Source organism: Ictalurus punctatus, unplaced genomic scaffold (assembly GCF_001660625.3).
Source record: "Ictalurus punctatus breed USDA103 unplaced genomic scaffold, Coco_2.0 tig00004965, whole genome shotgun sequence".
Lineage (NCBI taxonomy): Eukaryota > Metazoa > Chordata > Actinopteri > Siluriformes > Ictaluridae > Ictalurus > Ictalurus punctatus.
Genome location: NW_026521104.1, coordinates 158681 through 172651, shown reverse-complemented (window position 1 = coordinate 172651; position 13971 = coordinate 158681). Strand labels below are relative to the sequence as shown.

The 13971-nt window shown below is 42.7% G+C and overlaps 1 protein-coding gene across 6 annotated transcripts; it reads right to left on the bottom strand.

The window, feature by feature from the left end:
* Nucleotides 1-6069: 6069 nt before the first annotated feature.
* Nucleotides 6070-9934, bottom strand: LOC128631135 (uncharacterized). Of its 6 annotated transcripts, none has more exons than XM_053679252.1 (4): nt 9823-9934; nt 8744-8788; nt 6658-7460; nt 6070-6627 (listed from the first exon to the last, which is right to left on the bottom strand). In XM_053679252.1, exons 2-4 carry the CDS (start codon nt 8772-8774, stop codon nt 6250-6252), a joined length of 1212 nt encoding a protein of 403 aa, XP_053535227.1. In that variant the 5' UTR covers nt 8775-8788; nt 9823-9934; the 3' UTR covers nt 6070-6249. The 6 variants fall into 6 exon arrangements, with proteins under 6 accessions (XP_053535227.1, XP_053535228.1, XP_053535225.1 ...); XM_053679253.1 differs by adding an exon at nt 7707-7798 and having other exon boundaries at nt 6070-7460; nt 9823-9898; XM_053679250.1 differs by having other exon boundaries at nt 6070-7460.
* Nucleotides 9935-13971: the final 4037 nt, after the last annotated feature.

Below are 13971 nucleotides of genomic sequence, written 5' to 3'. Positions count from 1 at the left end.
TCAGACAACAGGTTAGTGTCGTCCCCCCCCCAGTTCCATTAAAGCCGTAATTTCACTCACCAAGGAAATAAAACGGTGAAGTACCTTACTCCTACTCAACCATCTGACTTCTGTATGAAGGAGATCGCCATACTCTGCAGAAATTTTGAATAGAAATTCTTACATTCAGCCATAATCCAGTCCAGACATTCCGTCATCTGCTCTGTGCAGCACTGCTTCATACACGCTGTAGGAGAAAATAAAGACTTCAGATCATCACCATCATCACCATCATTATCACCATCACCATCATCTTCCTCATAATCATCGTCATTGTCATCATTGCCATCATTGTCACCCTCATTGCCGTCATCATCATAGTCACAGTCATCATCGTCGTCACCATCATCATAATCATAATCGTTCTGATCATCGTAATCATAATCACCATCATCGTCGTCACCATCATCGTAATCATCATCATCATCATCATCGTCACCATCATCGCCGCCATATCATCGTCATTGTCATCATCATCACCATCGTTATCATCATCATCGTCGCCGTCATCATTATCTTCATCGTCATCATCATTGTCATCATCATGGTCATAGTCATCATCTATTGTCATCATCATCATAGTCACCATCATCGTCATCATGATCATCGTCGTCATCAACATCGTCAACATTGTCACCATGATCATCACACTCCAATGCCCTACAAAACCCTAAAAAAAACTCAGAAAACCTCTGAAACCCTCCGAAATGCTAAAAAACTCAAAACCCCCAAAACCCGCCAAAACAGTCCAAAAACCCCTCAAACCCTCCAAACCTGAAAAAACTCTCCAAAAAAAAAACCCCTCAAAACCCCAAAAGTTGCAGCTTTATTACAGATGTGTTGAAAATGTTTAATTTCTCAAGGGTTTACATTGGAGACCCCCTAATGGTCAAAAGTATAAAGACATGTAGAACTGCAGCACAGTAAACCTTTACTGTGTGTAAAGGCCAAGAAGAAATAAGCAGCTGATATACACATCAGATAAAGTAGTTCCTGAAGGAGCCGGGCCAGACTGGGACAGAAATTGGGACAGAAACTGGGTCTCACACCCACCCGGTCCTCCCCATACACAATAATACATGTTTGATGTGAACATTAATAAAGCTATTGACCTGTAGCTGCATGATTTCATGTACAGTGCTGCTGTCACATGATTAGCTGAGTGTATATGGGCCATTGTTCCAGTGATACAATAGAGACTATAATAATTAGAAAATATATTTATAATTAAAATCTACAAGTTAATATAGGAAATTTAAGTAAGACTAGTGAATTTAAATTCAATTTGCATATCCCTCATCAAAAAAAAGTTGAGCAGACACGACAGTACGTTTTTTTATCCATGAACACGCATATGTACATAAAATTAATCAGATCTCTACACTTAAAGGTCGTAAACCCTGTTACCTCAGTGTCAAGCCTGTTACCCTTGTGTAACCAGTGTTACCTCAGTGTCAAGCCTGTTACCCTTGTGTAAACAGTGTTACCCTCACGTCAACTATAAAGTTTGTATCTCCATGTGGTATTCGTGTACTGTGAAGTATCTGGTGTTAAATTTTGGGAAAATGAAGAAAACTAAAGTACAAGTTACACTCTAAACACAAGCTCCATTAAATCATCTTCAGAGAAATGCTGTTACTACAGACTTCGTATAGTAACTGATACTCTAGATAAATATCCCCGCTCATGCCAAGGGACCAAGTGGACACACACATTCATGATAAAAAGAGACTTTATTTACAGTTTGCATTTTCATATCACTATAATTTGATTAAAATTACACCTCTTATTTAACAGTTCAGATCAGTAGTTCATAGAGTACAGAAGATACCAATAAGGCCACATTGTGAAGCACACACACACATAAAAGGACACATTTTGATATTTTGTAAAATAGTTAGTAAAATTAGAATAATTTTAAGATTTTTTTTTTTTTTTTAAATAGCAAGCTTTTTGTGCCAATTGACAGGCGTGTCTGAGTCAGTGAGGGCGGAGCTTAAGTATAATCTGAACTGTATAACATCACCACTAGCTTCTGTTTTTATTTATTTAGTATTTGTGGGCATAAAAGCCTGCCTATAATTAAACAGTATAATAGTTTAGTAATATCAGCTGTGCTAGCCCGTCACCTACCCACAGCACTAGTTAACATAGCGAACATTAACGTTACCTACCCAGCAGTCGCTATACAGCATTAAATAGATGATCAAGCTGAACAAGTGGAAAGAAAAGCTAATGGATGTCACATGATTAAGTTGAAAAAAAATTCACATAAGCTCCACCCATACTGAACCAGGAACACCTGTCACATGGCAAATTCAGTATATACTGACTGTGTGTGCGAGAAAGAGAGAGGTAATGCAACATGTCCAGCAGAGGGAGCTGGTGAACTATGTGTTTCTCCAGTACACACACCCCAGAGATAAAAGAGAAGAGAGATTTTCCTCCCATTAACCACAGCATGAGGTCATTCATTAACTCACACACAGAAATGAAATAAAATGCATTTTTAAATCCAAACCTGTGACTGTAAATGTATGTATAGTGTATGTGAACATGTACGCATGTGTGTGTGTGTGTGTGTGTTTACAGTCACAGTGTGTTTTACTGGTCTCCTAGCTGCGAGTTTCACTCTCAAAGGCTTATCGTAGTGCAGTGGCACTTCAAACACACTGCCTCCAAACCTGCAAGCCAATCACAGCACAGGGTACAGCCATTGAATAGAGCCTCCATATGGAAGCGTACCTCTGCACTGAGGAGCATGCCCTCCTAAACAGTTAGGGCAGCTACGAGAAAACAGGTTCCCAGTCCATCACTGAATGCAGAAATACATAACCAGAGCCATCTCTCCCTACAGCTCTTGCCTGGCGTCCCACTGAAGATAAGCAGGGTTGAGCCTGGCCAGTACTGGGAGACCTCCTGGGGAAAACTAAGCTTGCTGATGGAAGTGGTAATAGTGAGACCAGCAGGGGGGGCTCACCCTGTGGTCTGTGTGGGGTCTAATGCCCCAATATAGTGACGGGGACACTACTGTATAAACAGCACCGTCTTTTGGATGAGACATTAAACTGAGGTCCTGACTCTCTGTGGTCATTAAAAATATAAAACATAAATAAAAATAAAATAAAATAAAATAAAAAAAAGAGTAGGGGTATAACCCCAGTGTCCTGCCCAAATTTCCTCATTGGCCTTCTCAATCACCCCCTAATAATCCCCATCTCTGAATTGGCTACATCACTCTCTCCTCTCCAGTAATAGCTTGTTTGTGGTGGGAGTTCTGGAGCACTATGACCGCTGTCCCATCATCCAGGTGGAGGATACACACTAGTGGTCTCCTCCCAGTGTAAAGCACTTTGAGTGTCTAGAAAAGTGCTATAGAAATATGACTGTAACCAAGTAACTTGAAGATGCCCCACCTGCCAGAGAAAATCACCATGAAACCTGCCCTGGATCTCCACAGGTCAACTCAGTGACAAGACCAAGACCAAAAACTGTCAGCCACTGTGAAGAACACCACTGCTGAGCTATTCCCATTAGATGGAGAAAAGTATTAGAACAGCAAGGGCAATTATTTTTGGTTTGCTATATACGGGAAACATTTGGGCTTGAGATCAAATGATGAATAGTTGATTAACAAATTTAGATGTAAATATTAGGAAATTAAATTATGGTCAAACAACTTAAAATATGGCACCTTGTGTTTAAACCTACCCATTTTTCAAATGATCGAAAATATTGGAACATGTTTGGAATGTCCTAAAAATGACCGACATATCTCAAACCCAAATGTCTTCAGTGTATAGTAAAAACAAATCCTGGGCTTCAGAGGGAACTGTATTGACAGACCAGCGCACGTCCTGACACCATGTTTCCATCGAACCCAGGACAAGAATATCAGCGTTCTCACAGACCTTATGGCCTCTCGTCAATTGAGCCACAATCTTGAATCTTTTTGTGGTCATGCTAGTATGTTTAGTCCAAATACAGGTGTGTGCTTCCAAAATAATACCCCCCCCACACACACAGTGAACAAACTAGCTTATTAGCAGCAGCTTCTGGAATTCAGCAAGGCAGGCTGAAACACACGAAGGTGAGAAGTGCACACACACACACACACACACACACTGTGTGTGGTCAGCAGGACCCAGCTGCTCTGTTGCATGCAGAGATTCATATCCAGAAAAGGCAGCATCGCTGTGTGAGAGACTCGGAGTTGGGGTGTATGCTGGAGACTGAGTCACAGTGTGTGTGAAAGTACTCAGTGCTGCTGGGAAACGAATGCAAAGCAGAAGTGACCGTCTACATGTGCTGCTCCTCAACATCCGTCTCTAGAGAGATGAGAAACTCTCATGAATCCATTTACGCACACACCTCACCTCTACTCTGAGGGATTTGAGGATGACACACGTACATCGGGCAGGTCCTGTGATCCATCAGCCATGGCTCAACACATGCCTTATGGAAGAAGTGACTACACAGACAGACAGACAGACAGACAGACACACACACACACAGGGTAAGTCTTACAGGGTTTCAGAATGTAAAGTTTCGAGTCCAGAGCTCTGAGGTGTACACTGGCACACGCTCATGAGTACAGTCACAGCTGCAGGATATGGAGGAGGAAGAGGAACCAGAGACGAAAGAGGAAAAATGAGAGGAGTGGGAGGAGCCAGAGGACGGGCCAGAGCCTAGTGAACACATGGTTGAGTGCGAGGAGGAAGAGGAAGGTGATGGTAAAAAGCTTCACTGACGTTCAACTGGCCTCTAGTGAAGTTGTGCATCAGTGTGCAGCCACTGAAGTGCAGAGTCCAAATGATGTCACACATCAAGAGGAATCGTTTGATTCACTGGTGCATTCTGGGAAACAGTGTTTGTCTGAAGGGAGGAAACAGGAAGCACTGGACTTTTTTCTGAAGGCCACTGACATTAACACTGGAGACAGTGAGATACAACTGCTCATCAGCTTACTGTACAGACACCTGAGTCACTGACACACACACACACCTGCATCATCATCCAACCATACAGACACAGTCACTGACACACACAGTGTGTGGGTGGGTCTTCCAGCTAAAGTGGTTTAGAATTAGGCCTAGATTTGAGGAATGCTGTATGGTGCGTGCTCTATGCCATATGAGGAGTTTTGTACATCAAAGCAAGCACTGATCATGTTTGGGGACACAAGCTCCGCCTGCTTGCCCTTTATGTATGTTATACAACATGGCTACATTTTTTTGACTTTTTCTTCAATTAAAGCACTGAGATGAACAGCCACATCTGTTTCAGATTCATATTTACACTTACTCTTGCACTATTAACACTAAATCCCATTACCTGTATTTATGAATATTAACATTTGCTATTTTCATTACTTATGCTACTCCAATTAATAATCTTGCTGTTCATATTGTTATTTAATAATATAACTGTCAATCCAGCATCTAAAATTTTCACACTCCAACCAGACATCCCAAATAGCAAGTACGTTTGGGCCACATGTTGGTATTATCCGTCACATATGGCCTAGATATAGCACTGCTGAACAGATATGGGCCAAATTGTGACCATATTTGTCCTCGTCCTGCAGAGTATCCTCATTAGAGAACAGCAAGTCATGACGGGACACGCCAAACACATTCATGCCCTTCAGAGAGGAGATGTGGCACTGCAGCTCAGGGTCGGAGCGGCACGCAGACGAGTGGAGCGACTGCAGCTGCAGCCGCAGCCGAATGGAGGACGAGTACGTGTCCTCCAGTGTGAAAAGCTCCTTCAGCTCCTGCTTAGAGAAGTACCGACATGGGTTCTTATCACCCGTCCTCTGGTGGATCAAAGAGTTCTTAAACACCTATAGTAGGAAAACACACACGTGCACATACATGTGCAAATACACACACAAGCACACACATGACGAAAATATATCGTATAGATGTACCGGTTCAAGTAAGAATTTTAAATACGCGACCAGGAAGAAAAAAAAAAAAAATGTTTGTACACCCTGGTGTCACGAATCAAGGATGGGTTCGGAAGCAATCACAGATATATAACATTTATTATATGAACAAACAACAAAACATAGACACTACGACAACTAGGCAAAATACTGTGGCATGAAACAAAACATGTAACATGGTAGTCTAATACAACAAAAGACAGTGAATCAGTGCAGACAATGGCTATATATACACGAGTGCTCATTAACCAAAACGTGAATCAGATGCAGGTGGTCATGTGACATGTAGTGCAGTGCAGTGGCTGATGGGAAGTGGAGTCCAGAGCTTCCTGATACGTGACAGAACCCTCCCCCAAGGGCGCTACTCCCGGAGCGCCCAAAATTATACGTCCTCCATCTGGTGGTCCTGGCTCCCTGGAGAAAATGTCCCCCGCAAAATCAGGAGGCCGGGCGGCTTCTACAATGGCACAGGGAGGCTGAGATATTTCCTTGGCAGAGCATGAAAGCGGCGCGACGTCCCCAGCTGAACTGGAAGGCCGAGAGAAGTCCCCCGTGCGGCCAGGGAGAGGAGCGTGGGTCTCCTCGAAGCAGAAGGGGGGAACACTAGTTGCCATGGAGCAGGCGGGTTGAGCGACGACCTCAGCTGAACGGGGAGTCTGAGCGATGACCTCAGCTGAACGGGGAGTCTGAGCGACGACCTCAGCTGAACGGGGAGGCTGAGGCTCTGAGGTCACTATGTGAACCTTGGGCATGGGCAGAGCTTGGCTGGCCGTGTCGGCGGACTGGGGCATGGGCGGAGCTTGGCTGTGCGTGTCGGCGGACTGTGGCGTGGGCGGAGCTTGGCTGTGCGTGTCGGCGGACTGTGGCGTGAGCGGAGCTTGGCGGTGCGTGTCGGCGGACTGTGGCGAGAGCGGAGCTTGGCGGTGCGTGTCGGCGGACTGTGGCGTGAGCGGAGCTTGGCTGGGCGTGAGCGGCATTTGGTCATTTGGGTCAGTAGGCCTGAACGTGAACTCAGGGACGCGAGGCTTGATTTGGACCTCAGGGACGCGAGGCTTGGCTGGGACCTTAGGGACTTGAGACTTGACTGGGACTCGGACATCAAAGCCTGGTGCTAGTGCCTCCCCGCTGACCCTTTGCTGGAGCTCGGCAGGTGAGCCCACCTCGTGGAGCTCAGGTTCGAGCTCTGAGGTCACCCTGTCGGTCCCGGGCTGGGTCTCTGTACTGAACACAAACTCCCCCTTGTACCTGGACTCCTCCTCCTGTTGGCGTAGCATGGCGTAGTCCTGCATGAACATAGGCGGTAAGTTGAAGCCCAGGTAATTCCTGGCATCCTGCTGCTTTCGTAGCGCAGCTTGGTAATCTTCCGACTGTTGGCGCAACGTGGCAAAGTACTCCACTAACATTGGTGGCATCCTGACGCCCCAGATATCCATCTTGGCGATCTGCTGCTTCTGATTGTTGGTCTTTCGTTCTGTCACAATTCAAGGTTGAGCCAGAAGCAATTGCAGTATATAACATTTATTTAAACAATCAAAGAACAAAACTAAGACAACTAGGCAAAATACTGTGGCATGAAACAAAACACGGGAACACGAAAGTCTAAGACAACGAAAGACTGTGAATCAGTGCAGACAATGGCTATATATACACACACACACACACACACACACACACACACACACACACACACACACACACACACACGAGTGCTCATTACCAAAACGTGAATTAGGTGCAGGTGGTCATGTGACGTAGTGCAGTGCAGTGGCTGATGGGAAGTGGAGTCCAGAGCTTCCTGATACGTGACACCTGGCACATGTGTTTGTTTGTTTTGTTTTTTTAAAAAAGTTTTTAAATAATAACAAGAACATTAATACTGAAATAACACACACACAAATATGCTGTGAAATCTTAAACTTTTTAAATGTTATATTTAAATTTTTTGCACATACTCAACATCTCCCAGATTCATCAAGAGCTTCACCCAGGTTACTTTTCTTAAAGTTCTCAAATGAACAGAGCTCCTTACTGCTTCCCCTGAGGTCCACAGGAACACTGCTCTTTTTAGGGCTTCAACAATTAGTTTTATAAACAAATACTCTCGACTGTTTTTAATCAACTACTCCTGGGTAGCTGGAGTACTACTCCACTAAGCTTTTGTGGAGTGCCTTAAGCAGAATGAACTTAAGAATGCATTTAGGCGACTTATTAGAAGGAATGTAAAAAGTGAGTTCTTAAAATAAATAAATGAAAATAGATAAATAAAACCTGAGATGTATCTTGATCTCTGGTTTCCCTTATCGATGGCTTGTAACTTGCTTATCCAAGTCGATGGATGTAACTACCACCCCAAAGTGACAGAGAAAGGATACATGGCGTAATGGACTATCAAATATCAACAGATATTAAATGAAAACCTGACTGCCTCTGACAGAAAGCTTCAAATGGGCCGTGGTTGGATCTTCCAGCAGGACAGTGATCCAAAACATACATCAAGATCAACACAAAAACGGTTTACTGTTACTGTATTTGTTACACAAATACAATCACACACACACGTTTGTAGTGCTTGTGTAGTTTGAGTTTGAATGTGTAAGCTCTGGGAGATTCACACACTAGAGGGTTTGAGTGGTTTCCCCCTGCAGTGTCTCCAGTTTTACAAATGCAGTAAAAATGGGAGACAGGAGTTAAGTGGTGCAGAGACACACACACACACACACACACACACACACATACTGACTGGTATGTAAATACCTGTTATATTTCTCCTCCCTGTTTGCATCATTGATATTCAAAGACCTGCAAATAAACCAGACACAAACACACATAAGCTCAATGATACACACCTCTCAGCTCAGGGGTGCATTAACACAGCAGCCTGCACTCTGACCCCCACCTCATTATACTTTAATAATGTCCAGTGGATATATTCTGATGTATATATATAACAAGTTCAATCACCTGATTTCTTTAGCTTTTGATACTCTATGGCTGCTCCTAAGGCCATACAGACTTCATATGAATCCATAATGAACTTTTTCCACACTAACTGTTGTTACCCAGATGAGGATGGGTTCCCTTCTGAGTCGGGTTCCTCTCAAGGTTTCTTCCTCTTAAAACATCTTAGGGAGTTTTTCCTTGCCACCGTCGCCACTCAGTGGCTTGCTCAGTTGGGATAAATTCACACCTTTAATATCTGTATACCGTGTTGATATTTCTGTAAAGCTGCTTTGAGACAATGTCTATTGTAAAAAGCGCTGTACAAATAAAATTTAATTGAACTGCACTTACTCCTAAGGTCAGATCAGGTTAACGTTCTTTGCTTCCCCATGAGGCACAATAAGTTTACAGACTTTGAAAGTAACACTGGCTTGATCTAAGACAGTGAAAAATAGTCAAGTGCACATAGCAAGCTTTGTTTCATGCTTTGTGTCGATGATCAGCTCACTGTATTGGGACAAATTATATATATATATATATATATATATATATATATATATATATATATATATATCTGCAGATCGCATATTTAAGCCAAACACATCCAATTTGGATCTACATCTTATCGATCACCACACATCCATGAAGACTTTCCTGTACATCACAAATTAGATTTTTGACTTTTCGGTCACAAAACATCCCGACTGATTGATTAATATTAGCTAATTTATTGTTATTGCTCATATAGAGGTCATATTATTTTCTAGACAAACTATTTACTGTTAGCTGCTGATTCTATTGCCTATATCCACAAACATTTGAAAGCAGCAAAACTTTTTATTTGGGATTAAGTAGAAGGCTGTCTAGAAGTAACATTTTGCCCAACTCCTCACCTCTGCCAGCAGTGAGAGTGCATGATGTGGCCACAGCTGCCGGTACGGGTACCAAAGGACAGGTCAGGGTGCATGAAGAGGGGATCACAGCTCTCTGTAACACACATGTATCCTTCAGAAATAAGCACACTGGCTACTCAAACCTATCCAATTACTTGACTTGCATACTGTAAACCATAACCTTGCCTGGATTGTGAGGGGGTCTTTTGCGGTTCTTGGACATGACCGTAGAGCGTTGGACAAAGGCAGCGAGCACCATGGTGGTGCCATCAGGTAGGATCTCCTGCGCTTCGTGACACAGGATACGCATCTCCATCTGCCTCCTCTCTCCTCCTCTGGCACGCCAACGACGAGGTCCCACACACACCAGAGCACTGTCACATGAACTGGGGCTGTACCAAGCAGAGACGGATGGTTACGAGTACACTATAACCTTAATTTTATGTTAAGGTCCCTCTGAATTTGTTAAAATAAATCAATGTTGAATAAATGGATTCATCTTTTTTTACTCACCAAGAAATTGCTAAAAATGGCCTAGGATCCTCTCTATTCATTTACTTCATTTACCCCAACAGAAAATGCTCGAAATGAATATGCAAGATAAAGAGTTTAAGGATGGGAATTTACTTATGTTATGTGAAGACCACCATTATATGCAAGAACTTTTAGGACAAAGAACAGACAACTGCTCAGCAAAGTCAAGGAAGTGTTGATGCATGGATTTACTGACATAAATGTACTGCCTGGATATTGAGAATACAATACAAGTTGACTTATTAAGAACGCTGCGTCACTACGAGCATGCTTAGGTACCTATGCTCTGCTGATGTAGAGGCTGAGGCGTCCAGATCCTCTGAATCCTGCGTGAACAGATCTATGTACTTATTGATAAAATGACTCTGGCTCTCTAATGTTTGAGCCATGGTCTTTTTCCAGCACAGTTCAGCTTTCCTTTTTCTCTCTGCTTTGTCTTTGTCCAACACAGTCTGCAACACACACACACACACACACGTAGATTTAAGCTCTTCAACACTTTAAAGGGTAATGGTTAATATGTCAGTGGAATAGAAAGTTGCTCAAAGTCTGACCTCCTTATGACAGTGCCCTGTTCCTTCACAGGGAGGTGCAGCTGCTGTGCACTCACGCATCGTTTTAATGCTAACCACCATCTGTGTAGAAAAAGACACATAATTTAGGAAAATACTTCTACAAGAAAACGAAACAGCAGTGCAGTTAGAACTACATGCACACACAATCAAAGTCAGCAAAACTAAGCAGATGTTCAATAGAACACACTTGTGCACTAAAAAGTATATACACACACACCATACCATTAAATACTGAAGATGCATTACAATTTTACTAACATTTAATTTGCCTGTTTCTCTTCAAAGTACATACTACAGTACATCATTAGCCTTGGCCTACACCATGGCCTTTATATGTACATGTTCTGCCTGGTGCAGGTGTCCTGACAGTTTTCACTATATGGAAAATATAATGCATACATCACAGTGCATGGAAATTCAGTTTGTGTAGTAAGCAATCCTTACATGTCATTTAAATATTCATGTTGACATACAGCTTTTAAGTAATACGCACAATAAGCCACATCAAAACACCCCTAGGGCCACCTACAGATGATCAGCAGCAAAACCGCTTTGGGACAGTGAAGCATTTGTGCTTCACCGTGGTGAGAGGTGCTGCTTTGCCTACCGGCCACGCCACCTTGAGCAGTGTTGCACTGCTTGGATTTCAAACAGGTCTTGATGCAGCACTGCTTTAAACGTCATGGTAAAAACGCTCATCTTTTGTATGTTGCGCCTACCTTCAGTGAGCGAATTGCAAAACATGCTAGGCTGCCACCTGGTGGACATATTAGGTGCACGCATAGAGAGAGTAAGGCAAATTGCAAACATAATCAAGATGTAATTTCACTTTAAGGATCCAGCGAATCATGTCTTTGTGCACATCCAAGTGAGGCGCGCGCTGCAAGGTCTCTAACAGAGCCAGGATGCTTGTAGTGTTGCCGGGGGCTTCACCGGGACCTGTGATACAAGAACCACAGATCTAACTACAGGCTTGAGACTTTCTATTGTGTGAGATGATGTACAAAACTTGCGATTTTGAGGGTGAAGTTGAAAGTAACTTTCGTCATCCCCAATGTTCTCTAGCTGTTGCTGCTCCTCCGGCAGAGCCATGCCTATCAAGTGCAGCACCTGTAGCAACACACACATACAGAATTGTGAACACTACTCAGTCATTAAAAAGTGATGCTCATGAACACAGCATAGCAAGTGGAATTTTGTTGAATTTACTACACTATCATGTCATTTTAACAAAACATCCAAACATTTACCCTCTGCAGCATGGACTCAGACCAGTGTCCTCCACTGGGCTCCATAGCCCACTGCAGCACAGCTCCCAGCATGCCAAGCAGCACGTCACACTGCAGAATGTTTCCCAAGCTGGCAAACAGTGGGCAGAATGGAGGCAGGGCTACGACACACACAGACACTCACACTTCAGCAATCTGCATTCAACTGACCAATCATTTTCAGATATGACTACAATCACTGAAGAAATAGCTTACCTGGGTCCTCTCCATTCTGTCTCTTAAGCTGAGCTTCCTCTGCCTGTATCCAAAATAAACTACATAAAAATTTAGAAAAACCATTAGTGGTCATGTGACTAAAGAGAATTACTAAATCTGCCAAAAGCAGCACATCACCTTAAGGACATCCTCAGCACTAACAGCCGAATCAAAATGCAAATGGATAAGTGCATATATTGAGCTTCCAAAGAGCATTTCCTCATTAGACCACTAGGCACTCAAACTGGTATTTTGTCATTTATGTGCTTTTCTTTATCAATCACACAATCTGACAGAGGCTCTACACTTAAGAGAAGGAACTAAAGAATGAAGTAACACGTGAGTTGCAGACAGTTTTAGTTACTGCGTAGCAGGAGCTCGGGTACATGCTTTAAGTAGTGAATTATTATTTACAAAAACTGTTTTCAGAATTGTAATGCTGTTCTCTCCAGGGAAGGGGTCACAATGTTAACGGATGTCTGCCCCAGAGACAATAACAGCACCGACTCTTCCCATAATGTCCAACCTGAAATCTTCCTGTAATGCTGCAGACCGAGGGGTCCTGGTCCATGCCACCATGGAGGACATTTTAAGCTCATTGTAAAAAACTGATTTTGAGTTTCTTGAAGCAATTTGGTGTTCATTTGGAAGTATGCTTGGCTCTTTATCTTGTTGAAAGCCAAGTCTGAACCTCCTGGCAAAGGCAAGCTAAAGGTTCTGGGCTAAAATGAAATTGCTCCACCTACCCCCTCTCTCTCTCTGCTTCAGCGGTTCAACCCCAGATACCAGGCAGAAATTACTTCATGTATACAGAGATCCCCAAACTATACACCGAAACCAGACCTCATTTCAGAACATCTCAAAGAAAAAACATTTTATGCCTACATATTTATTATATCTATTTTGTAATTGCTTTTTTTTTTATATTATGTGACTGTTGCCACTATTGTTTTTTATAATACTCAAGTGTTTAAACAAAGGAGTTAAAAGTATTATTTATTTATACACACCATGGTATCGTGTATTTTTGCTGGTATCAGTATCGACTACTAGATTTTTGGTATCGTGACATCCCTAGATTGGACATTCTATGTTTGAGTTATAACAACTTCCTTTTTCATGGTGAAACTTCTAAATTTGTGAGAGCACCACGCCCATGGCGAGCAGCAAAAATTCAAAAGCTTCGCAATTTAGCATCGTCAATGCCTTTAGATGAGACTGACCGAATGTGATGCCGAACTGATGAAAGCTCCAGGAGGAGTACGTTAAAGTACAAGGCCTGGAAATGGCAAAAAACGGAGGAAAAAATTAAGAGAAAAATCAAAATGCTGACTTCCTGTTGAGTTTAGTTTTGCCACACCTAAGTTAAATGACCAAATAAACATAATTTTGCCATACTTTAACAAGTGTGTGAAATAATAGTTTGAGCATTCCAATGATGTCAAATGTGCATTTAAAACATAGGGGGCGTTATGGAGCCTATGAGGCACAACTATGATAAAATGCAACATCACATCAATTAATGTCGTAAGACAAATGCATTTGCAAAGTTTCAT